At 47.1% G+C, this 23018-nt stretch overlaps 1 protein-coding gene across 2 annotated transcripts in view; it reads left to right on the forward strand.

The window, feature by feature from the left end:
• LOC132333958 (vascular endothelial growth factor receptor kdr-like) overlaps positions 1-23018 on the forward strand; it is a 126241-nt gene that overhangs the window by 41518 nt on the left and 61705 nt on the right. For both annotated transcript variants that reach the window (XM_059859565.1, XM_059859566.1), the window contains exons 4-9: positions 6686-6813; positions 11103-11262; positions 12491-12627; positions 14070-14229; positions 14982-15099; positions 17340-17515. In XM_059859565.1, the coding sequence (XP_059715548.1) occupies positions 6686-6813; positions 11103-11262; positions 12491-12627; positions 14070-14229; positions 14982-15099; positions 17340-17515 (879 nt within the window). The remainder of the gene's footprint in view (positions 1-6685; positions 6814-11102; positions 11263-12490; positions 12628-14069; positions 14230-14981; positions 15100-17339; positions 17516-23018) is intronic.

The following is a 23018-nucleotide window of genomic DNA, read 5'->3' on the forward strand; positions in this document are numbered from 1 at the left end:
TGTGTCCCCACCCAGAGCCATCAGCTGCTGGTGTTTCACCACCTCAGTGGTAGTGTGAGAGAGGAACACAGGACTGAGGGAGTGATTTTCTTCCACCTCTTTGGGTCTCAGCACTGGTGTTCACAAGAGCACAGGAAATCCAGAAGATGCCCTCACAGGAAATTTGAGTTCTGGCTCCTTGTAAAGCTCCTGTGGGAACCATGAAGGCACCAGCCACAGTGCAGTCCTCCAGGAGTCCAGAGCACGAGGACTGAAAATCAAATTTGAAGCAAGACAGACATTTTTACAGAAGCACGAGTCTTGCTGAGGCCATTCCAGAGGGAAAAGGGGGATGCATCCAAGCACAACGTGTCCTGCTGGAGCCTCACCCTGCTGGTCAGCTCCAGGGAAGGGCAGGAGTGAAGAGTGTGGTCCAAGAGAGTGAGGAGAGGTGGTCCAAGTGCTGCACCAGGGTGGAGTTCACATCAGCCACAGCCCAGGAATGAGGAGCCCCATTGGCCTCATCCCTTTCCCACCATGAGATATCTAAAGAGGCTGGAAGTGCATGGAAGTGCCCCTCAGATGAGATCATATTTTGCTTCTGATGTTCTTTGAAGCTGATTCCTGCCTCCTTAATCCTCTTGACAGTTCACAGAGATAATCAGAAAGTGAGAAGCAGAATTGCAGGGCCAGGGTGACAGCTTTGGGCTTTGGCTTGTTTTTCCCAAGATTTTACCAGTGGGAACAGAGCTGGAGCAGCATTTCTTCTTTCTTTGAGGCTGCAGACTTGGTGCCAGACCTGGGCCAGCTGAGATAGGCAGCTGCTGAGCTGTGTGCCCTGCAGATAAAGTGGCTGTCCCTGCCCACAGCAGTGCTGGGAGGGTTGGCTGCACATCCCTGCTCGGTGTCAGAGCACACGGGACACAGGCTGCGCTCTGGCAGGACCCTCGAGGATTGAGGGCTGCATCCAGGGGAAAAGCAAGCTGCTTTTAGCTCTGAATCAAGGCATTCAGTGTCTTCAAATCACATCCTGAAGGGTCTCACTTTAAAGCAGAGGAGACTTGAAGGATGCGATGAGTGAGCAGTGCCAGCTCCTGGCACTGGCAGTGACAGCTCCTGACAGCCCAGCAGGGACAGAGGATCCCTCCCCATGGATCAAGAATTGCTAAATGAAAGCCCAAAGGCCAGAATCCCACACACTTCCTCCACTGCTTCCTTCCTGGCTTTTATCCACTCGGTAGCTGCTAATTGCTGAGCCTTCTCCACAGTGGGAGACCTGTTCTTAACGGGGCTTCAGGTAAAGCTGGGGAGTATTTTCCACCAAGTCAAACCTGCCTAAAATCTGGTGGAGATCAGAATTTATAAATTCTTCTGCTGCTTGAAACATTATTCCAGACAAAGCATGGAGGCTTCTTTTTCTGTGGTGTTTAGTCGGGATTTTTTAAAAATAAATCTTTCCATTTTGCCTTTATTTGCTTGGCACCAAGAAGCATTTTGCTTCTAGAATTTTTGAAGTTAACACTTTTTAGAGTAATATTTTTTTCTCTACAAATATTCCTGTGTTCATAACAGTAATCTCCAGGGGACGAATGCATTTCATTTGACCAAAACAGAATGCTTCATGTTGACTCAGAATGGCTTCTGGGGGTTTTGCAGTCACTTTTGTTTTGCCTAAAGAGAAAATATTCTGCTTTCTGTTTAATCTAAACATTCCACCACCACTTCTTTTCATTGCCCTGCCAAACTGAAAGGTCTTTTATTTTCAAAGATCCAGTTTCAAAACAAGTGCCTTTATAGGAGTTACTCCTGTACCTAGAGGCAGCTTTGATGGGTCACCAGGGGGAATTCAGCAGACCAGGCTGTTTTCTTGTGAAGCTTTCCAAAATGCTCTGCCCAAAGTGTCACCGCACTGCTAATGCTGCCATTACTGTAAAGAACAGGTTATAAACCTCCTCTCGATGCTTTCTGACCTTGATGAAGACAAACTTCATGGGGATTATGTCAAAACATGAACTTAAAGAACCTGTGAAACTCTGTGCAGGCTCCCCAGCTTAGGTATGGCTGAGTGAAGAAAATAAATGGCGAGGGCGAGGGAATTATCTTTATCTGGAACAAAGCGAGAGGCAGAATGAGAATGCTGAGGAATTTCACGGCCATGAGCAGCAGTGAATGGCTGTCCTCAGAGGCCATGTCGTGCTCATCATCCTCGCGGGCTGGGGACAGCGATGTCAGCTCCGGGCTCGGGCTGTGAGACAAATACCACCAGACAAATCGCTGTCACGGTGCAGGAATGAAAAAAACCCAAATCCTGTATAAAATCCTCTGTGTGTGTGTCAGGAGGAGGTTTCAGAGGCACAACACGGAAATAAAGAGCTGTAGGAGAGATTGAATCTACAAGCTGCTGAGGGCAGCCTTGAGGGGTTTAAACCCATCGGCTCCAGGCTGAGGAGGTGTGAGGGGACAGCTGAGCTTGCCCAGCTGAGCTAGAAAACCTTCCCAAAGCTCATCTCCAGCAGCAATTCATCTCCTCCTGGTCACTACGAGCATCTCAACATGAAGGGCTTCAGTGCCTGAAGGAAAACATTTGACGTTAGAGCTGCTTTTGTGCCCGCCGTCTGTCTGTCCCCGGGGCCGGGCCCTCGAGGCCCTTCCCGCCCCATCCCGCTGCCGCGGCTTCCTTGGCTGGGTGTTTGCATTCCCTGCCGAGCCCTGCTGGGGAAACAGCAACACCCTGGCGTGCCTGGGCTTCCTGCAAACTTCCACTGACCTGGGAGCCAGACATGCAGTCTGAGACCATGGAAGGGCCTTTCCCTCAGCTCCGAGCTGCTGCTGATAAGTCCCCCCCGTGCTTCAGCTCTTGTCTTTCTTCACGTGTAACGAGCTTTGCAGCCCGCGGTAAATCATTCTTTTTAATTATCCCCTGGGAATTGCTGGGTATTTTTTTCTGGGTGAGATTCATAGGGCATTTCACCTTCCCAGCACGGGAGGAACAGATGTGCCAAGCTACAGGGAAATACTCTGTTTTCACAAAGGGTTTCTTTGCTGAGGAATTTCCCCTCAGAGTTCAGTGCGGTGACTGTGGTGAGGACAGCACCTGCATTTCCCATGCCACAGCTCTCCAGATTGCAACACTTGAGTGCAATTGATTTACACCACCTGGAACTGGAAATCTTCCTCCAGGCTGAGGTTATCATTTTTAAAGAAAAGTGACCCTGTCCCTTTTGTTTCAAGAAGTTCTGTCTCTGAGAGACTTTTTTACAAGGAGTTAACTGATTGCTGGTCGACTGGAGGTGGTGAGCATGGTTGTAAAGCTGGCAGTGACACTCCTGATGTTCCAGCAGATCATTTTTCCACGCCACAATCAGCCTGAACTACTGAGGGGTTTCAAGAAGGATCTAGTTTTTTGTCTGCACAAACCATAACAAAGGTATCAGCTGGCAGTTGATTAGCTCAGAATTTATCCTTTGCCATTCTGTTAAGCCCCAAAGCTGAGCCACTTCATATTTGCTTATCTGCTAAGTGAGCAGTCCAGCTGCCTGGAAAGTGCTGGAAAGCCTCTCCTTCCCAATGGCATGGCCTTGCTCCTGCTTAGGAGAGGGTTTGGAGTAGCTAGACCAGGACACACAAGGTTTGAGCTCTTCTCTGTGTCCTGTGGCTCTTTAGTGCTTGATGACTGAGATACTTGAGGCTGTTCCACTCCTGGAAGTGTCCAAGGCCAGGCTGGATGGAGCTTGGAGCAAGCTGGGATAGTGGGAGGTGTCCCTGCCCATGGCAGGGATGGAACTGGATGGGCTTTCAGGTTCCAACCCAAACCATTCTAGGATTCTGTGACATTGTTTTTTCCTTCTGCACAGAGTTCCACAGTTAGGGAGGGAAACAAAGCCTCCCCGGCCTCAGGGACAGACCCAGGTGCTTGACCTTCCCCTGCAGCTGCCTGGCCTTGTCACTGTCCCCTGATGGCCAAAGTGCAGAGCCCTCACCTCCTGGATGGGCTCTCATGTCCAAGCTGTAGCAGGGCAGCCCTGCAAGCTGCTGCCACAGCAGAACCCCCACTCCAGGACCTGAAATCACAGAATATTCCAGGTTGGAAGGGACCCCCAAGGATTATGGAGTCCAGCTCTTAAGTGAATGGCCAAACAGGGCTCAAAACCACAACCTTGGCTTTATTAGCACCCTGCTCTGACCAACTGGGCCAATCCCAGTGGCTCCCACAGGTATCCACCCACAGGTATCCACCCACAGGTATCCCCACCTGTTTAAGAGCTCTGATACTGCAGATAGAAACAGAGAAGGAAAAGCCCTTTCATAAGTAGAGAACTCTCCAGGCTTGGGTATAAACTGGACAAAGCAGTGAGATAACACAAATCACTGAGATAACACAAATCACAGCCATCTGCTCTAGTCACACCCCACTGGCTTAGCAAAGAGGGGAACCCATAAAATAAAAAATGTTTTTCTCTTTTTATTTTTTTAAGCACAGTGAGAATGATGCCCAGGAGACCCAACACCCCTGAGTGATTAGCAATCACCACAGCTGAAGCCATCCTTTCCTTTTCCCAATCTTTATCACCCAGAAACTGCCTCTTGCTGCTGCTAAGTGCACAGTGATTTTAAGATACCATCAAGATTTCAAACAGTGATGGTTTATCTAGTTTGGCTTCCAATTCAGACTGTAGCTTATCTGGGATAGTTTATCTGCAGCCCCTGGTTGGACATGTGGCAATTCAGGAGCAGGCTGCTATTAAAAATCAGTTAGGACTGAAATACAGCTTCTGTCACATGCCCTGTAAATCCCTGCTTCCCTTCCCATCAGGGGGATCAGTAACACCATACCTGTCCTGTTGTCAGCTGGAAAAAGGTAGATCAATGTCAGGTCCCTTGTGAGTCAGAAAATTTGGTAGAGATGAGCCTTGGAGTTTTGGAAAGATGGTGGAGAATGGGTTAAATAATTATATTTTTTTCCTGAACAGGAAATATTTTTGAGACATTTTATTCTGTTTTGACTAAGATGCATCAATCATTTCACAGTTCAATATTTTCCTGCCTTTTAGGATTATTTCATATTTGCTTAGCTGCCTTCTTTTGATTTATGTTACTTCTTAAACAAACAGTGCTATTCTGAAATTCCTTATAAAAATACTAGCAGAAATAATTTTAAATTCAGTGCTTCCATCTTTCTAGTCAAAATTTGATCCTGAATTGTGAATAGTTTGGTATCAGGAAGCTAATTTGTTTCCCCAGCAAATTTCCTCTTGGCTTGTATCTTTATCCTGTGCCCTTTTCCATCCATTCTATACCCTTGTCTATCCCGTCACGTGGCACATTCCTTGAACTTCCTTTTCTCCACAGGACAAGAAATAATTGTGATTACATTTCCCCCGACACCTTTTAGCACTTTGTTGCCAGTAGACAAAAATCTACTTTCTCTGCTTTTTCCTATCACAAATAACCCAATGATCTTCTTTTAATTATCCAGTGTCTTCTTTTAAGTAGAATAAAAATATTGTCACATTTGATACCTCCCAGTGTGGCTCAACTGGAGAGCAAGACTGCAGAGGGATTAAGCTGCAGGGATAAACACTAAACACATTTTCATAATGTGACTCAACAGGAGAATTTAGCATTTTTGGGAAGGTGCACGAGACACTGGAATGAGTATAAATATTTCCTATTTGTTTTGGGACTTGGACCACACTACAAAGTTATGGTTCAAAGATCAGGTTTCTCAGCTCTAGGCTTGATTAGAACCAGGGCCTGCCTGACCAGAAAGTTCAGATGTGTATCTGAAACTTCCTAAATGTGGGGAGATTAGGGATCTAATGTTTTAATTCTAATTAATCTCTCTCACATAACATTTCCTGCAATGCCCTTACACCAAAGCACAGCCAGAATAAACCAGTGGCGTGGAAGAAAAGCTGGCATGAAAAACCCGCACTAGGAATTAGAGAAATCAGCCAGATTTTGGGTCTTTATCTGCCTTGGGTCCAGTGCTCGTGCTCAGCCCCTTGTCCCACGTCCGCACACGAATCCCACACCTCTTACACAGTGCCCCAAGTGCCTTTTGTAAAACACCATCACCACCTCACACGTGGGCTGTCACACACACAGCTCCAACCAGCACTTGCTCTCCTCCTGGTGAAGCCCATGGTTCCTTTTGTCTGCCAAGGACAAAATTCGCAGTTCTCGAGGCTAAAATGATGTTCCAAGCCCCACAAAAGGCAGCATGGCCACTCTGCTGTGTCCATCCCTGCCTTGGTGTGGTTGGGAGTCAAACTGGGGTGGGTTGTGGAGCAAAAGAGCTCCAGCTCTGCACCAAGCTGATTCTCTGCGGGTTAATTCCAGCTGACAACCCTTGGGTATTTCCATGACATTCCTTAAGCAAAGGTTGTCATCAGTCGAGAAATGCATGTTGATATCCCCAGGTGAAGTACAGGGGGGCTCCCAAAGCCCAGAAGTACCTTGGCATCCTCAGCTGGTCATCCATGCAGTTTTCATGTGTCTGCACAGAAATGTGCCATTCTGGGCAATTTCTGGATAAACATGGGCTAAATGCAATGGTCATTGGCTCTAACCCCTGTGTGCCAGTGGCAGGATGTCACTGCATGTCCTAACCCCAAGGAAGCCTTTCTGGGCAGCTCAGTGCTCACACTGCTGTGCCCTTCCAGTGACTGAGCAGTCTTCCAAATCCATGTTCTCTTCCCTGCAGACTACAGGAATCCATTTGTGGAGATGCACCCAGAACACCCCGACATCATCTACATCACGGATGATAAGAAAACAGTGGTGATCCCTTGCAGGGTCACCTCGCCAGACATCAGACCCAAGCTCATCCAGGTAAGAGGTGGCTTCAGAGAAGCTCAGTTCAAGGTCTGGGCTGCCAATAAAGTGGGGAGAAACAAAAATTTAGGTGTATAAAGCTGAGTAAATTCCATGAAAAATAGCAAAGACCCTGAAAATCCAGAAACGTGAACCCGTTCTTGCAGTGTGTTACTGTTGAACTGGGTAAAAGGATTTTTTGGGGATTAGGCTGAGTTTAGCACATTTGTTTTTATGTTGTGGCTTGGTGTTCCTCCATAAATTGGCAGAGGTAGATGACAAAGCACTATTTTCCTTCAAAATTCTTTGCATGACACCTGGCTCTCTCCGAAAGGTTCTCTCTTTATACCTTGAATCTCCTTAGAACAATTGCCCATTTTTGCTTCATTTCATCAATTCAAACCAAGTTTCAGCCTTGGGAATAGATGGCTCCAGCATCCATCCTTTTGGCAGCAGTTACACCTGAATGTCAAGGTTACAGTACAGTCTGTGCAGGCCAAGGCTGTTTGGGATAATAAAAAAGGGAATTTAAGGTCTGGGCCCTGATCAGTCAATGGAGTCACCCACTTAAAGGCTTCAGAACTGCACTCCAAAGTAGCCTGTCATGGAGTGAGGAACAGGATAGAGGTCTCCTGGCTCCAATCTTGCATTTTACATCAGGAATTCTGTGCCCTTCCCTTCCTCTGCCAGTCTGACAGCTCAGGAAATCCTGAAGGGAACAGAATCCTGTGCCCATTTCCAGCCTGTTCTGGAGGGACTATGAGAGATGAGGCTGTTCTGGATATGGCAGAGAGGGGTCTAAGCATCTCTGCTCCTCGTGGCAGTTCCATGCCTCAGATGTCCCCTTCTCCTGGGAGGCAGCACATGGAATCACAGGGGACTGGGACAGGGCTCCAGCTCCTGCTGGGACCCATGGCATGTTCCCAGTAGAGGTGCAGAGGGACAGCAGGAGTCTTGTTGCTTTGGAGATCTCTAATTTTAAATTTCACCAGCAGGGATTAAAAAAGTGGGGAAAGAGGCTCCTCTCCAGTTATTGTTTTAGGCTGGATACGTTTTACCACCTTCCTCCTTGGCTATAAAAATGAAACATCCCTCTCTGATTTGAGCCTGCTCCAACAAATTCACGGCTGGAGCAGTGCTGCAAACCCTGGCAGCATCAGGGTGGCCTTGGAATTCCCATTTCCCCGTTTATTATTGATGGGCAGCCCTGCTCTTCCTGCTTCCCAGCTCAATTCCCAGTCATTTCTCCAAACACAAACTGCAGCCTGGCTGCTGGAATGAAATCTCCACCGAAATCTCTCCCACATAAAGCTGTCCCCAGAAGATTTCCCCCTCCAAGGCTGAGCAGCTGGGGCTCAGGACAGGGAGGCAGAGGCTGGGCACAGCTCCCAGAGGAGCTGGGAGCTGCTGGGATGTGGCACCTGGGAAGCTCCAGGATCCAGCTGTGGATGGCACCACTGGCTTGGCCCTGGCAGGGAATCCCACTGATGCCTTCAGTGGCTGACTAGAGCAGAGGCTGGACAAGATTAAGAGAGCAAAGTGGGTATTTATTAAAGGCCTTCAATAGATTCACCTTGGGCAGTCAGAGGCCACCAAGGACACACCCAGGATGGACGATGGTCGCGAGTTTTTCAGACAATTACAAGTTTGGTCCATTTACAAATCAGGGGTTAATCCTCCAATTCCAGCTTCAGGCAGTGAAGTCGTATTCCCCCAGTTTGCTCCCCCCCAATTCACTTCTGTTGATATTTTTGGGGTCTGAGGCAGTAGAGTGTCTGAATCTCAGGCCTAGAGGAACTGCTTTGTCTGACCAAAATGTGAAGACAGTTAACTAACACTCTGGATGGAGTTTAGAGTTGTAACTGATGCAGTGCAGGGTTTGAAGAAGACAAAAGCTGCAGTCCTAAGGCAGCACCACAGCGCCGGGGTGGCGGCTCCCGCGCCGGGAGGAAGCAGGGCAGGACAGGGGCGGAGGTGAGCAAGGGGGAGGAGAGGTGAGCCAGGCCATCAGACAAATTTAGAACATCCTCTCCTTCCAAATTTAATCTCCAGGAGACAACTGGAGAGGGAGGACAACACTTCAAAGGGAGGAAAGCCACTGTGATTTCCTTCGAGCAGCACTGACGCTTTTTTGTTTGATTGTTTAAATAGGTATTTGTGAATATTTTATGAAGATGTTTAATCTGTGTCTGCTGTTGAAAAGGGCCTCCTGAGTAGGGTTATTTTTCCTTCCCCATTCCCCCAGGCATTGGGGAGCAGAGCTGCCAAACCCTGAAGTTCAGCTTTATCACGTTTTATTATTCTTGTGGAAAATGGACTCTTTGCCACCGCAAATTAAGTTCCTTATGTTACCATTATACTTTTAAATCATTGTACTCTCTTTAAACATGCTCAGAGAAAGGTATCTCTTGCTTATACTTTAGCAGATCCCAGCTATCTCAATATATCATCTTTGTTATTAACAAACTCATGCTTAAGACACACAGTTCAGGCTTTTAATTTTGCTTAATGTGATTTTAATTTGGGGCAAAAAAAGCTTTTTCAGTCATGTCAGATCTGTTTAGTCACTGATCTGGTTCAGTGTGCATTTGCCACTTCCAGCTTTGACCTTCACGAGTGCTCAAGCATGATTATGCCTCAGGTTTCAGATCTCTTTCTGTAATGTTTTCTATTTTTCCTCATGGTTCTATACAGAGATGCCACAGCTTGATTATTTCAAAAGCATTTACAAGAGACCCTTGTTTCCTACTGCTGTCAGAACAAATGCTGCTCCAAAAGACAGCGACTGTCTGGCTGTCCCCCCTTCCCTGTGCAGTATCACCAGTTCCTCAGCCAGAATTCCTTTGGGTTTGGTCCATGCTGGAATTGTAACAATTGACCCAAACCAAGGCCAGCCTGGTCACTTGTATGTCCAGAGCCCCAAGCTGCAAGCTGTGTCAAACAGGAGGATTGTTTAAACTAAGTCCAATTTAAGCTGCCCTGCCAAACCAGAGTCCTGACTGCTGGGAGACAAAGAGGAGCTGCCCTCAACAGGAATAGGAGCAAAACTGTTCCATCAGGGGTGAATTCCTTCTTTCAGTCCCTTGATTCGCTCCCAAAGCTGAAGCAGGGTCTCTCTGGAAAGGGAAACCTCCCCTTGCCTCACCTTTGAGCAGCCAGGATATGAGGAGGTGGAGGGAGAAGCAAATAAAGTTAATTACCATGAGGTAACTGCAGGCACACTGAGGTTTGCCCAAACTTTTCATTTTTGGGGCAGAAGTGATCTCAACACTCCCAAAGGGCATCCTCAGTCCTAAAGAGCCTCCCCGTGTCCTGCTGGGAAAGCCAGAGCTACCTGTGCTTCCATTCCCCCACCTGCAAACCCCTGAAACTCCCTGGGCATTTCAGGGAGCTCTTCTAATTTCACGTAGTTCTTTTGTACATTATAATCCAGGATTTTCAAAATTTTTGGAAAGTAAATTGCATTCCCTCTAGCAAATAGAGGATTTCCCTGTGTGTTAATAATAACAATAAACTGATTATTCCCCCCAACAAAAGCCAAGCTGCTCAACACTGGTATTGTCCAAGGGCAGACAGAGGAGGGTTCATTCTCATTGAATGAATTTTCACTCTAGTTTATTTTCCACATTTGCCTTTTCTATTCTCACTTCTTCCTCATAAGCAGAATTGAGTGGTTTTTTCAAGAATCTCACAACATTACAAGTATTTATGAATTTAGACCCAAAAGTGCTTTAATCCCTTTATTTCTGTGATTTACACTCCTAAGTCACCCAGGCTGCTTCCATGGCAATCCTTGGGGTGCTCTGAGAGTGTCTCCCCCCCTTCTGTGGGATAGAGAGAATCCAGGGAGTGCCCACAGACCAGAGCTCATAGATAGGCACAGTCAGGTGAGTTAGTGAATAATTCTGATTTTGGGAGAGTCTAACTTCACACATGTTTTTAAAGTACAATGAGGAAAATGTGTGGTAGCTCCATGTGGCACTGGGAGGAAACACCTGCAAAAAGATCACCTCACAAAATTCATATAAGATGGGCATAAGGATTTCCAAAGAAGGGATGAGGTAAATGAGTCCCACACATGAGATCTGAGAGGACTGGGACTGCTGAACTGGCTGCCCAAGTGTTGAGTTTCAGAGACACTCCTGCTTTAGGGAGGGCTTTCCTGTTTGCTCAGGCTGCTGCTGCTGTTGCAGATCTGTGTGGACAGAGACTCCAAAGCCCTGGGGAAGGTCAAAGCCCTGCCCTGCCTCTAAGGCAGAGCAATCCGAGGGGAATGGGATTCTCACTCCTTGTCTGTTCCCTTGCAGTACCCTTCTTCTGCAGAGATCAACTTCAAGAAGATGGTGTGGGACCCCAAGAGAGGCTTTGTCATCCCCTCCCACTCCTTCGTGCCCTCTGGGATCCTCACGTGCTCGGCCCAAGTCAATGGCAGCGTCTTCAACTCCTACTACATGGCCCAGAGACTGGGTGAGTGCCAGGGAGCAGCACAGGGCCTGTGTCACTGGCAGCTCCTGGGTGTCACTCCTTGCTCAGCCTCAGTTCTATCTGATACATCTCCCTGGGCTGCATCTGTGGCATGTCCAAGCTGGAATGCTAAAAGTAAACTCCTTCTTCCTTTTTTTCTCCCTATTCAATAGAACTTGGATTTGAGCCACTCCTGGTTTTGAAAAATGACCAAGTGCTGAGGTGGTACAAAACAGGAGTGTTTTATTCAAACCCCACCAAGGCTTTGTTTGTTTGGATTGAGCTGTATTTACATTAAAACAACTGCTGGTTCAGGACAAAGCAAACAGCAGCTTTCTTTTTGCTTCTGGTCATTAGCCAGGTGTGATCATCGTATGAAAACCTCACTACACTGCTAATTCACATCTTTGCTTTTTATAGATTTTCTCTTGGTGATTTACTACACCATTTCCCTTGGATTTACAGCTGAGCTTCATCTCATAATTAAAATCTGAATTTGAAGCAGCTAAACATTAAATTTTTGAGTGCTGGGCATTTATATGAAACCAATTAGAATTTATTTTTCTTTTGTTTTCCATGTATGTTCTTTATCTCCTCATATATCTTCTCTTTACTTGGACTTCATTCCCATTAGCTCATGGCATCTTTCTATACAGTCAGCACTCAGCTTTGAACAACAGGCTTGTAAATTTGTGTGGCAGCCAAATAAAAGTCCTGTAAATCTCTCTCTTTCTCCTTTTTATTCCTTATTGGAGTAATCTTTTATTAAAATAATGAATGCAAACCTACAAAATCTCTTAGGCGATCCCTCTGCACCTCTGAAGGACCCAGGAAATCCCCTTCTGTCATGTGTTACTGTCAGTGCCCAGGTGTGGTTTTGGGCTTGGGCACCAAAAACTGATGGAAGTTCAGAGCTGATGTATTTAAGGCATTGACAAATGTGTAAGAGCAAGACTTGGGGATCCCATTGGGGGATATGGGGATCCCATTCAGGAAGGAAAGGGAGCTGGGCAGGAGTAACACGTCTCATGTCCAGCAAAAGTGGATCCTCTCATTTTGAGTCCTTTGTCACCTTTGGAAACTCTTTTCTGTGGAGCTGATGAGAGGGTTGGAGCCATGGCACATGGAAGGGCAGCCATTCCTGACTGTGTCCATGGGAGCAGGGATCCACTGGTGGATCCCAAAGTGATGCAGGGAGTGCTGCTGTCACAGCTTTGCTCTTCCATTGCAGAGGGCAGAATACAGAACCTGGCTCTGAAGGCAAGTGCCAGAAAGCTGCTGGTTGGAGAAACTCTCAAGCTGGAGTGCAAAGCAGAGACCTTCATCAACGGGCGCATCGAGTTCATCTGGACATGTCCCCGTGGCACAGTGAGTGCATGGAATTCCCTCTCTTCCCAAAATTCACAGGGCTGAGAAAACCTCATTATTACTTCTTCTGAAATTATCCAACCATTTATAAGCCTATCATTGATTGAACTTTGTGCTTGGATAAATGTAAAACTTCTCAGCCCTACTTGAACCTGCAGATGAATCTGCAAACCTCACTAAATAAACCCTGGCAAGAAAAGCCAGGAGTGTTTCCATCTTTTTGGGAATAAAAACTCCTTCATTCCTTCTGTCCTGGCTGTCTCACAGTGGCAAGTCTCAAATGCAGGTTGTAAGCTGTCAATTTCCCCATCTATTTAGGTATTTATGAAGTAGGAAAAAGCGAAGGAAAACACAGCTGAACCTGTGGAAATCATCCCCAAAGAATGAAATGTAAATTCTGAGCCATGAGCTTTCTGTGGATACAACACAAAAGTGCCAAATTTGAAGTAGAAATAAGTAAGAGACTTAACATTTGAGGTACCAAACCCTCTCACTTCTCCTAAAAAAAAAAAAAAAAAACCAGAGGGGGATCATTTCCCAAATTAGTTCATTTGTCTGAGATTCTATTCTTGGGTCTGTTTGGTGCCAAGCATTAAAATAATTGGGGTTTTTTTTTTTTTTTATTTCAGCAAAATATGCATTGTAAAGAAGCATCTAAGCTTTGTAGGAGGGTGTAAAATGTGATTCCTAAAAACTGATTAATTTTGATTTGTTTTCTTAAAAAAAAAAAAGTCTGGGTTTGTTTCAGTGAGGAAACTACAGAAAATATAACATAGAATTTATAGAGGTCCAAGCACTACAGTGTTACTGAAGGAATTTGGCTTCTTGAACCCCATATGGTGGAAAAGATTAGTTTTCCTATGAACTCTCCTTATATTTCTAACATTATAAATGTAAAACTTCTTGGCCAAATCTCTGGGATCAAAAATCCTATCAGAAGCGATAATGCTTTCTAAAATTCCCCAGGAATTTGCATTGGCACTTGGCTGTCATAATATATTATATTTCTGTCATAATATATTTATTTTAGAAAGCAGGAGGTTTTTAATACAGAAAAAATACTGACTGTGACCAACATAAATTTAAAAACCCTCAAAACCAAACCCTCGGAGCCCAGCTCTGACCCTGCAGCAGTTTTACCCTGAGATCCTTGGGATTCGGTCCTGGAGAAGGGCTGGGAGGCATCCCCTTGTTTACCTGCCCAGAATTCAGTACAAAGTGCCACATTTCCACTCTGCTTCTCTTTCTTATTAGACTTGATAATGAAACTTCACACCAGAGCTCTTCCTGCTGATCTGCCTTGTATATTATTTATTTCAGTGATGGGGAGATGAGATCGTTTTGATACGAATCACTGCTTTCCTTCACTGGCAGCCTTGGAAAGGGTGAACACAATAGTCCAGTTTACTCTGCTTTTTGACCCTGTTTTTTGTGACTCCCAGCACCCTCACCCCAGGAGAACAATGGACCAGAGTGATGTGGTGTACAAAGCCGGCAGCAGCCTGGTAATTGAAAATGTCACCATGGAAGATGGGGGCTTATACATCTGCAGGACATTCAATGCCACCAGGCTGGAGGCCAATGTCACTGTCACCGTGTATGGTGAGTGCTGCAGCCAAACCAGGATGGAGCAGGAACCAGCAGTGCTCAGCTTAGAAGATAATGCCAGGCTGTAAAATCTGTCTGTTGACTTAAATGGCACTAGGGAGAAAGTCAACCATTAATCATCTAAAACCTCTAATTAGTCAATGACAGTCAGCTCCCATGTCTTCAAGAGGTACATTTAGTTGGCATAGTGGGCAGGAATTATTCCTTGGCAGGGTGGGCAGGCCCTGGCACAGGTGCCCAGAGCAGCTGTGGCTGCCCCTGGATCCCTGGCAGTGTCCCAGGCCAGGTTGGAGCAGCCTGAGATAGTGGAAGGTGTCCCTGCCATAGCAGGGGTGGCACTGGGTGGGCTTTAAGGTCCCTCCCGACCCCAAACCATTCTGGGATTCTGTGATGTCTGAGGGAGCTGAACTGTTTGAAAAAGCTGGCACCAAGTGTGGTTGCTGAGGCCCTGGAGAACCCATCCTGTGGGCTCCACATGGACAAGAGATGCCCTGGGCACTCCCCACATCAATACAGGGGCAATGCAAGTGTATATCCTCTGCTTTCCATGTGAATTCATGTGGGAACAGCCCTTCCTGGCTGAGGCTGGGCTGCACAGGGGAGCTGAGGGAACAGCTTGATCCATTTGGCTCTGTGCAGGTCTGTATTGAAAAAAATCCCACGTGGGAACAGAGCAGTCACAGGTGTGAGCTCTGTGCTGTGGCAGAGCTGCCATTCCAAGTCTCCCTGCTCATATCTCTCCCCAGAAAAACCCTACATCACGGTCTCACACAAGAAAGGGCCTTACTACGAGATTACCTCGGGACACAAGTCCCTGAAGCTGGCTGCCAAGGTGGACGCCTTTCCTCGGCCCACTGTCACCTGGTGAGTGCCCCAGCAACAGCAGGAATGTCTGGCTCCTTTAGGAATCCTGTCTGGAACAGATCATCACCATTCCTCACTCACCACACGGGTCAGGGATGGGAGCTGGGAGCGCTCAGAGCTGTGGGCTCAGCTCAGCTGTGGCTCCACTCTGGGCTCCTGAGCTCTGGGAGGCTGGGCCAGCCACCCCTCATGCCCAGGTATTATTATCACTGCTTTAATTGAAGGGATGGGACCACAGTTGGGCTAAGAACAATTTATTGCTCAGATAAACATCAGTCTCAAAGGCCATGAGATTTAAAAGAGCACACAGTCCGCCATGGCTCAAAGTAGTCACAAGTTCTTCATTGTAAGACAGTATAGAACTTTCTGATCCAATGGACAGTTGTCACAAAGTTTATTTTGATTTTTTAATCTATCACCTCTACTCACTTCTGCTGCACTGGGATACTTTTATCCAATGGGCTATTATCACAGATGCACACATATGTTTCTATTATAACATCTAAACTCTTAGCTTACTTTATATAATTACACCCCTACACTATAAACCCTTCACCATCTTACCCAATACAGTTTCTCACTTCCTTAAGGCATATTCTTACTTACAACTATAAAAACATAAGTTTATAGTTTTTCTGCCTAAAGTCTGTGTACTTTATTTTTACATCAATCCAAGCTTCTTCCAAGGCTGCAGATCAAACCCTTCAGTGTCTCTGGAAGTTTCTGTCTTTCCATTTCCCACACCCAGGCTGTGTTCTTCTCCTAGCCATGAAAGAAAGGTCCCTGCAGGAAAAAAAAGCATGTTTCACTTCCCCTGGACACAGAATGATTTGGGAGATCCAAGGAGAAAGCTCTCAGAGAAGGGTTTCTTGCTTACCCCCAGCAGTGATGGTCAGTCTGCAAGGGGCAGGAGATAACAGCAAAAGGACATATTTTTAGCTAAGAAATTGTTTCTCTCCAGAACTTTTAAATAATGTCCTCCAATCCTGTGCCAACAGATCCTTGCAGTGAATCCTCCTGAGCAAACTAAAGGCTCCACCAGGAGTGCAATGGATCTGCTAATCAGAAGGGGCAACCAACAGAAACTCCAGGAGATATTCAAGTCTCTCTTTACCCTTTCACCACTTGTCCTCTCTTCTGCTCTGTCTTTAACAACACCATCCAGTGCCTTTTACATCTTTAACTGCATTAAATCCCACGGGACAGCTGGCAGGGGCGTGCCTTTCCTGGCAGAGAAGATGGCATTTCCCTGGAGCACCTGCCCTCAGCCAGCTGAGAGCCTGGCAGGCAGCAAAAGGATGCTCAGTGCTGGTCTTGCTGCATTTTATTAGCAGTGAAATAACATGAAATCCTCTAATTTTAGTGGAAACAGTGCCAGGAGGTGTTTTTAACTGCTGCTGTTATTTAGGGATGGGGATGTTTTGGGAGCTGAAGTGGGGACTGACCCCTTCTCCCTGCCAAGCCTTTGTTCCTGGGCTCAGCATGGAGCTCTTTGGTGGCTGCCTGGGACCACCAGAGCTGCCTTCCCTTGGAGCCCCAGCTGTTGATGTTGGAGGTCTCTCAGGATGGTTGTTTTTATGACTGCAAAGGAAGTTTCCAGCATCCTCAGGCAGTGGGAGATGCCCCAGCATCCTTCCACCAGGCCCAAAGCTCTGTATGTTGCAAAGCCTGGCCTATTTCCTAACCATAAACCCATGTGTGGGGTGAGCAGTGGAGAGGAGTCTCTCCTGCAGATGCTGCTCTCCTGCCCTGAGGGAGTATTCCAGGCTGGGAATTCCTCACTGACCTCCCTATGGACCAGCCTTCTCCAGGTCACAGAGTTTAACTTGTTCAGAAGCAGTAAAGGCTCACAGACACATCCCGAGAGACAATTCTGCTGAATTCATCTCTTCCTTTAAAACTGGTGACACACATTTTGCTGTTCCATGATTTCCTACTCTTTGTGTTGCCCGTCCAGCTTCATTTGGGGGCTTTTAGATCATAGTTGAGCATGTGAGAGGCACTGTTCATTCAGATAAAATCAACCACCTTTTTCCTGTGTGGAATGAATCCATCCCACAGCACTGAAGGTGTGAATCAGTTCTGGTGTGGAAGGGTAACAGGAATAAATATCCAATCCAAGCAGTGATTCTAGACCTGCATTTCCCTTGCTGGGATGACCCTTTAGCCCCTAATGTGGGTGATAGGGTTTCTGAGGGTTGACAGGGACATGACAAGCCTTGATGGAACTTCCCACACAGGTACAAGGATGGCAAACTGATCAAGGACAACCACACCTGCTATGAGCCAGACCCACTGAAATACAGACTGGGAATACGAGATGTGAGACCAAAACATGCTGGGAACTACACCATGGTCCTGAGCAACCCCAAATACGGCCTCTACAAGAACCTCACCATGCAGCTGGTGGTGACAGGTAAGGACTTGTTGTGTGTAATTCCTTCTGCTGCGTTAGTTATCCAATTTTGTGTGATCCTACTGCACCAGTCAGCAGGAATGGGTGGCACTTCCCAGGGTTTAGCACTGCCCAGAGATCACCACCTCCCTCAGGAACCACTGAACCCCTCATTTCAGCTGCTCTGAGGAGTTGGTGTGACCCTGGGTCATGCAAGTCCCTTCCCCTGGGACACTGCACCTCCCACAGCCACAGCACTGAGTGCTGGGACAGTGGCTCCACACAGGGAGGTGGAAATGCCTGGAAAGGCCACAAACATCACTTTTATAGGAGCTTGGGAAGATATTGAGTGGAGAGGTCTTAGAACTGGGGGCGCAGTTTCCCAAGAGAAGGGCTGGAAGTTTTATCCCTTGAGATTTAAAAGCAGCTTGGGCAAATCACTGGAGAACATCTGCTAGGACAGGAAGGGTTCCAGTGGGGCTGACGGAAGGAACTGGAGGAGCTGCCCTGGCTTTTATGTCTGTCCATCATCCTGCTCCAGATCCATTTTCTAAATCTGTACTTTCTATCCTGGCACTCCTGTGCTGGCAGCATTTGAGGGACAAGCTCTTTTTCAGGGGAATTTGGAGAAAACTGTGGTATGCACTGAAGCAGGTTCACTTGCCGTAGAGGGAAAACAGATATTGGGAAGCTATTTATTAGCCTCCCTGGGTGGATAATGCAGGGCAGAGCCACATGGTCTCTTTGCACATCCACTGCCTCTTTTAATCCATTGAATTTGGCAACAGAGATTGAATTATGAGGCCAAGTAGGAGTTCAGCAAAAGTTACTCTGCTTTCCCTTTGTATTTTCCACTTGGGCAGTGAGTAGTTACTGAGACAGGTTTGCTCTCTTTTCTGTGGTGAATTCTTTTGTCCTTACCCTCTTTACACCTAAAACTATTCTCAATTGTCCAATTTTTATATACTTACGTATTGTTGCTTCCAGCAGTTGTGTTTTTCTCATTTCACCTTTCAGAAAGGAATAATGTCTGAAAAATAGAGAACTTGTCACTTAGGTACATCTGACCTATTAAAAATGTTAAATAAGATATGATAGCTTAAAAACCTGAAATAAGACATTAGTTAATGTGTGATTTAGAAGAGGAGGGAGCCAAGAACATGCTCATGGTCAGGTCCTGCAGCTCAGCTGAGCAGGAGGAACGTGTTAAGCTGCATAATTTGTCCACTTGAGATTGTTTTTCCACACAATGGTTTTGCCTCTTCAGAGAACGGAAACATTCAAAGGAAGAGAAAATGAGGAATGATAATAAACTATCTTGTCAAGGTAAATATTGGTGTTTGCATGCACAAGGGAGCGTTTCCTCGAGGAGCTGCTGTTCCCCAAACAGGCAACCAAAAACAAACAGAGCCTTTTTCTGTCAGCAAGAGGCTATTTCAGGATCAAACCACTCCTGCACAAGCTTTTCATGTCCATGGTTTGTCCAAGCTTGGGGCATCCCATCCCTCACACAGTGCTGTTCTTCCTCAGCCTGTCCAGGGGTCAGTCCAGCAAGGGCTTCATCAGCAATAATTATTTAATTGCAACACCCCCCACCCCATTTCTCAAAGTCCAGCAGGGGTGTCCCCAACTGTCCCATGGTGATGCACAGGAAAACCACAGAGCAAGTGTCCCTTTTCTGGTGACAGGAAGTCAGGGAATGAGAGCAGAACAAGGAAAGACCTGCCTGGGGTGCCGTGGGTGAAAGCTGAGGCTGCAGACAGGGAGGTTTTGCTTGCCTGCAGCAGGATTGGCACCCAGCACCCAGGGAATCCTGCCATCCCTGCAGCACCCAGGGAATTCTCCCATCCCTGCAGCACCCAGGGAATCCTGCCATCCCTGCAGCACCCAGGGAATTCTGCCATCCCTGCCAGGCTCTTCGCTGCAGCACCCAGGGAATTCTCCCATCCCTGCAGCACCCAGGGAATTCTCCCATCCCTGCAGCACCCAGGGAATCCTCCACCCCTGCCAGGCTCTTCCCTGCAGCACCACCCTGATGTGCTCTGTGTGAAGCACTCAGCCCAGGAGAGACTGGTTTTACTGAGATTCATGTGGGTAGAGCCCAAAAAGGGCAAAATGGGCTCTTGAAGCTGCTTCAAACTGCCCTTTCTCTTGTGCTTCCCATCAGAGGGCAGGGAAGGCTTTTTCAGGAGATGCTTTTTCAGATCTGGGATTTCCTTTCAAGTACACTCTGAAGCTCCAAACTGAAAGCAGATTGGAATTTTTCCCTTAACTCTCCACAAATAACCTGGCACTTTATCTCCAGCCATCATGACTGATACCTGGGTATCACACCTGAATAGATTCAATTGCTTGGAGTGTCAGAAGACTCTGAGACAAGAGATGGAGACCAAAATACACTTTGTAGCCCCTTTCTGCAGGGATTATCTGAAAGAAACCACCTCTGAGCTGGAGGTGTGATTAATGTCTCTGCTCAGAACCAGAGGCAGCCTGCAATTACTGAAGCTGGGATTTGAACACAAGGATTAGTGGAGTTGATGGAAAAATCCTCTTGGGCTTCAAGTGGACACAGTGGGTGGAGTATCAGTTTTGTATCGTTTCTAAAAGGTGGAGCCTGAGCCTGATAAACCTCCTGCTGAGTAATAACCAGGTACCCTGAGAGTGAAGAGCAATTTCTGTTTGAATAACAGCACTGCTCCCCAAATCCAGGGCCAGCCTTTCATTTCAGAGGTGAATCTCAGGGTGTGAGTTCTGATCCACACTGTTGGAGAGAAGAGGGAAAATTATGTAAGCAGACTTTGGAATGAGGAGAGAAATGCCATTTGAAAGGTTTCTGTTGCTGCATGGGGACACTGCAGTGCAGAAATGATCAGTAATCACACAGCCCCCTCTTCTGAGAGTCTCTTCACAACAATCCATCGTCAGTGTGCCCCAGGTACTCAGCTGGCACTCAGTGTGCTGTGACAAAGCCATCAGCTGCATTTTTGGGCTGGGTGCAGAGGAAGTTTGAAGTTAAAATTGTTGTGAATTGTTTTGCACAAACAAAGTATAAACAGCAGCAAGGCTCGACCCTCAGATTGCTCTGTATGAATTTTGGCAGTGTGTTTTATTCACTAATAATGGCAGCAGAGGAGAACCCTTTAAGCAGGATGAGAGCAAGATCAGAAGTGCCCTGCCTGAGCCCTGTGGGCAGTGTCTCTCCTGACCTGCACTGCTCCAGCTTTCCTTGGAGTCACCTCCTGAGTGTTTAATTGGGAGAAATCCCAGAGTTCTGCCTCACTGTGGGCAAAGGTGTTTCACTCCATGGGAATGAGTCAAACATTAGGAGCTATTTTCCCCAAAGTTCAATTTGGTCACAAAACTGCAGAGTACCTGCAGAGGGATCAAATGGAGAGGGAGCAAAATGGGCAAATAACTCCAGAGCTGCAGGGTGGGAGCTGAGAGAAAAAGGTCCAGCAAGGAACTGCCCGGCCTGGAGGAGAATGGTGCTGCTATTCCAAAAATGCCTCTGTAAGAAGGGGCTTAGCTGTGCCTCTGGTCACCCCTGCTCCCACTGCAGCTGGAATTTATTCTTTCAGGAGCACATATCTCTGTGTGGAGTCACCTTGGCTCCTTGTAGAGCTCAGGTCCCCAGGAGGTAGCTGATTGCATTTTCAAAACACTCCTTCTTTACATATTTACACATCAAACACTGTCCAAGAAGCGGCGGGTTGCTGTGGTTTTGTTTTGTTTGATTAAATTCTTACTGAGAAAAGCTTCAAGAAAATAATGTCCTGAAGAATTTGGAAGGGAGGGAGCAAGGAGAAGGAACAATCCTAGCAAACAGCTGGTGGCTGAAAATCTGAGCCAGCCAAGGAGGAGAAATGTGGGAGAAAAGAGTTATTCCAGGCTGGAGTGCAAAGCAGTCTCAGAACAAAACATAAACAACGCCCTCAAATCTATTTCTGGGCAAGCAGACTGTGTTTCATCCTCACCCTTGTCCAACTCCTCTGCATCCTTCAGGGCTCCTGCTGAGCCCTTTTGGAGCAGCCAGCGTGCTCTGGCCACCACCTAGGGAGTGAGGAGAGTACTGAAGCACGAGTTCATTCAAAAGTGGGATGAATAAGCTCCTTCACCACTTTGCCTTTCTTCTTTGTCCCAAAGTTTCTCTCTTGTGCTCCCTCAAGGCTCTTTCAGCAAATATAGCTTTGGGTTCCAGCTGCTCCAGCCAACTGAAGTTGCATTCCCTTGTAGAGTCCTTGATCCCCCAGGCTTGTGTTGTATCTGTAAGAAAAGCAGGATTAAGGGCTGGAAATAACCTCCACAGCAGGCAGCAGAAACTCAGGCTGCTGTGAATTCCCCCCTCCAGGGAAGGACTGGAGTGAAAGGGGTGCAGGATACTGGTCACCCCTCGATTTGTTACCAGGCAGGAGCAGCTCCACAGCACTGAATGATGCACATTGCCCTACTCTGTAGTCAGGCCAGCTCTTCATATTTTGGTTTAAAAATCAAAGGCAATTCTTGCCTGACCTTCCTTGGCTTGCAAGGGATGAGTGGACATCAAAGGAGTCCCCAGTGATCTCCACAAAAGCCAAGAAATATGTGGTGGAGAACAAAACCCCATCACCTCCCCCAGAGCCAGAGCAGGGAGAGAGGAAGGAGCCTTCGGGGTGAGGTAAATGCATCTGGGCTATGCCAGGGCAGAGGAAAATTGCTTTTAGGGTAGGGGATCTCAGCTGCAGCCAGTGCAGGACACAGGGGACATCCCACAGTCCCTTGTGTGTGGAAGGGTCACTGAAATCCCTGAGCTGAACACTGAGAAAGAATTTTTTTGGATTCTTGGTGAAATGCAGCTGATGTTCAGCTGAAGGACTGAGCCACACCAATGCTGTCCCTTCCCCAGAGTCCTGCCAGGGCTGGGTTTCCTTTGTGGAGCACATCCAGCTCCTGCCCATCTCCTCAGAGGATGAGCCACTCAGGAGAAGTCAAAACAGAAAATTGAATTTTCCACCTCCTGGGCCAGCCGAGCTCACCTAGAAATCCCCAAATAAAACCCATCCAGCCACTGTTCCAAGGTGTTTCCAAGTCCAAGGCTTTGCTTTCCTCCTGGGTTCTGAGAGCAGTGTCTGTAGCCCATGGATGCAGGATACAGTGCTCCAGTCCATGCTTCCAGCCTCAGTCATCAGGCACAGGCAGGAGAGAAACAACTTTTTCTGGGGATTTATGAAAGAAAAATGCAGCAGCACAAGGAGACTGCAGCAGCCCTTTCCTGCTCATTTATGAACAAATCCTGAAGAGTTTTTTCCCTGATATCATCCAAACCCTGCACACTTGCAGCTCCCAGGAGAGCCCCTGATGAAAAAGTCAGATGAGCTATTTTCATTTTGCTGGAAGTGGCCAAAGCAATTTTAGGAAGAGGAAGGTGGGGGCCTGCTGGAGCTTGCCAGAAGGATCTGAAGCATTCAAGTCACATCTTTGCAGCAGCAATCTTGGTCTGACAGCCCCTAAAACCCACAGTGAGGGGGGAAATGGCAGCTGGGGCTTC

The sequence above is a fragment of the Haemorhous mexicanus genome, chromosome 14 (assembly GCF_027477595.1).
Source record: "Haemorhous mexicanus isolate bHaeMex1 chromosome 14, bHaeMex1.pri, whole genome shotgun sequence".
NCBI lineage: Eukaryota > Metazoa > Chordata > Aves > Passeriformes > Fringillidae > Haemorhous > Haemorhous mexicanus.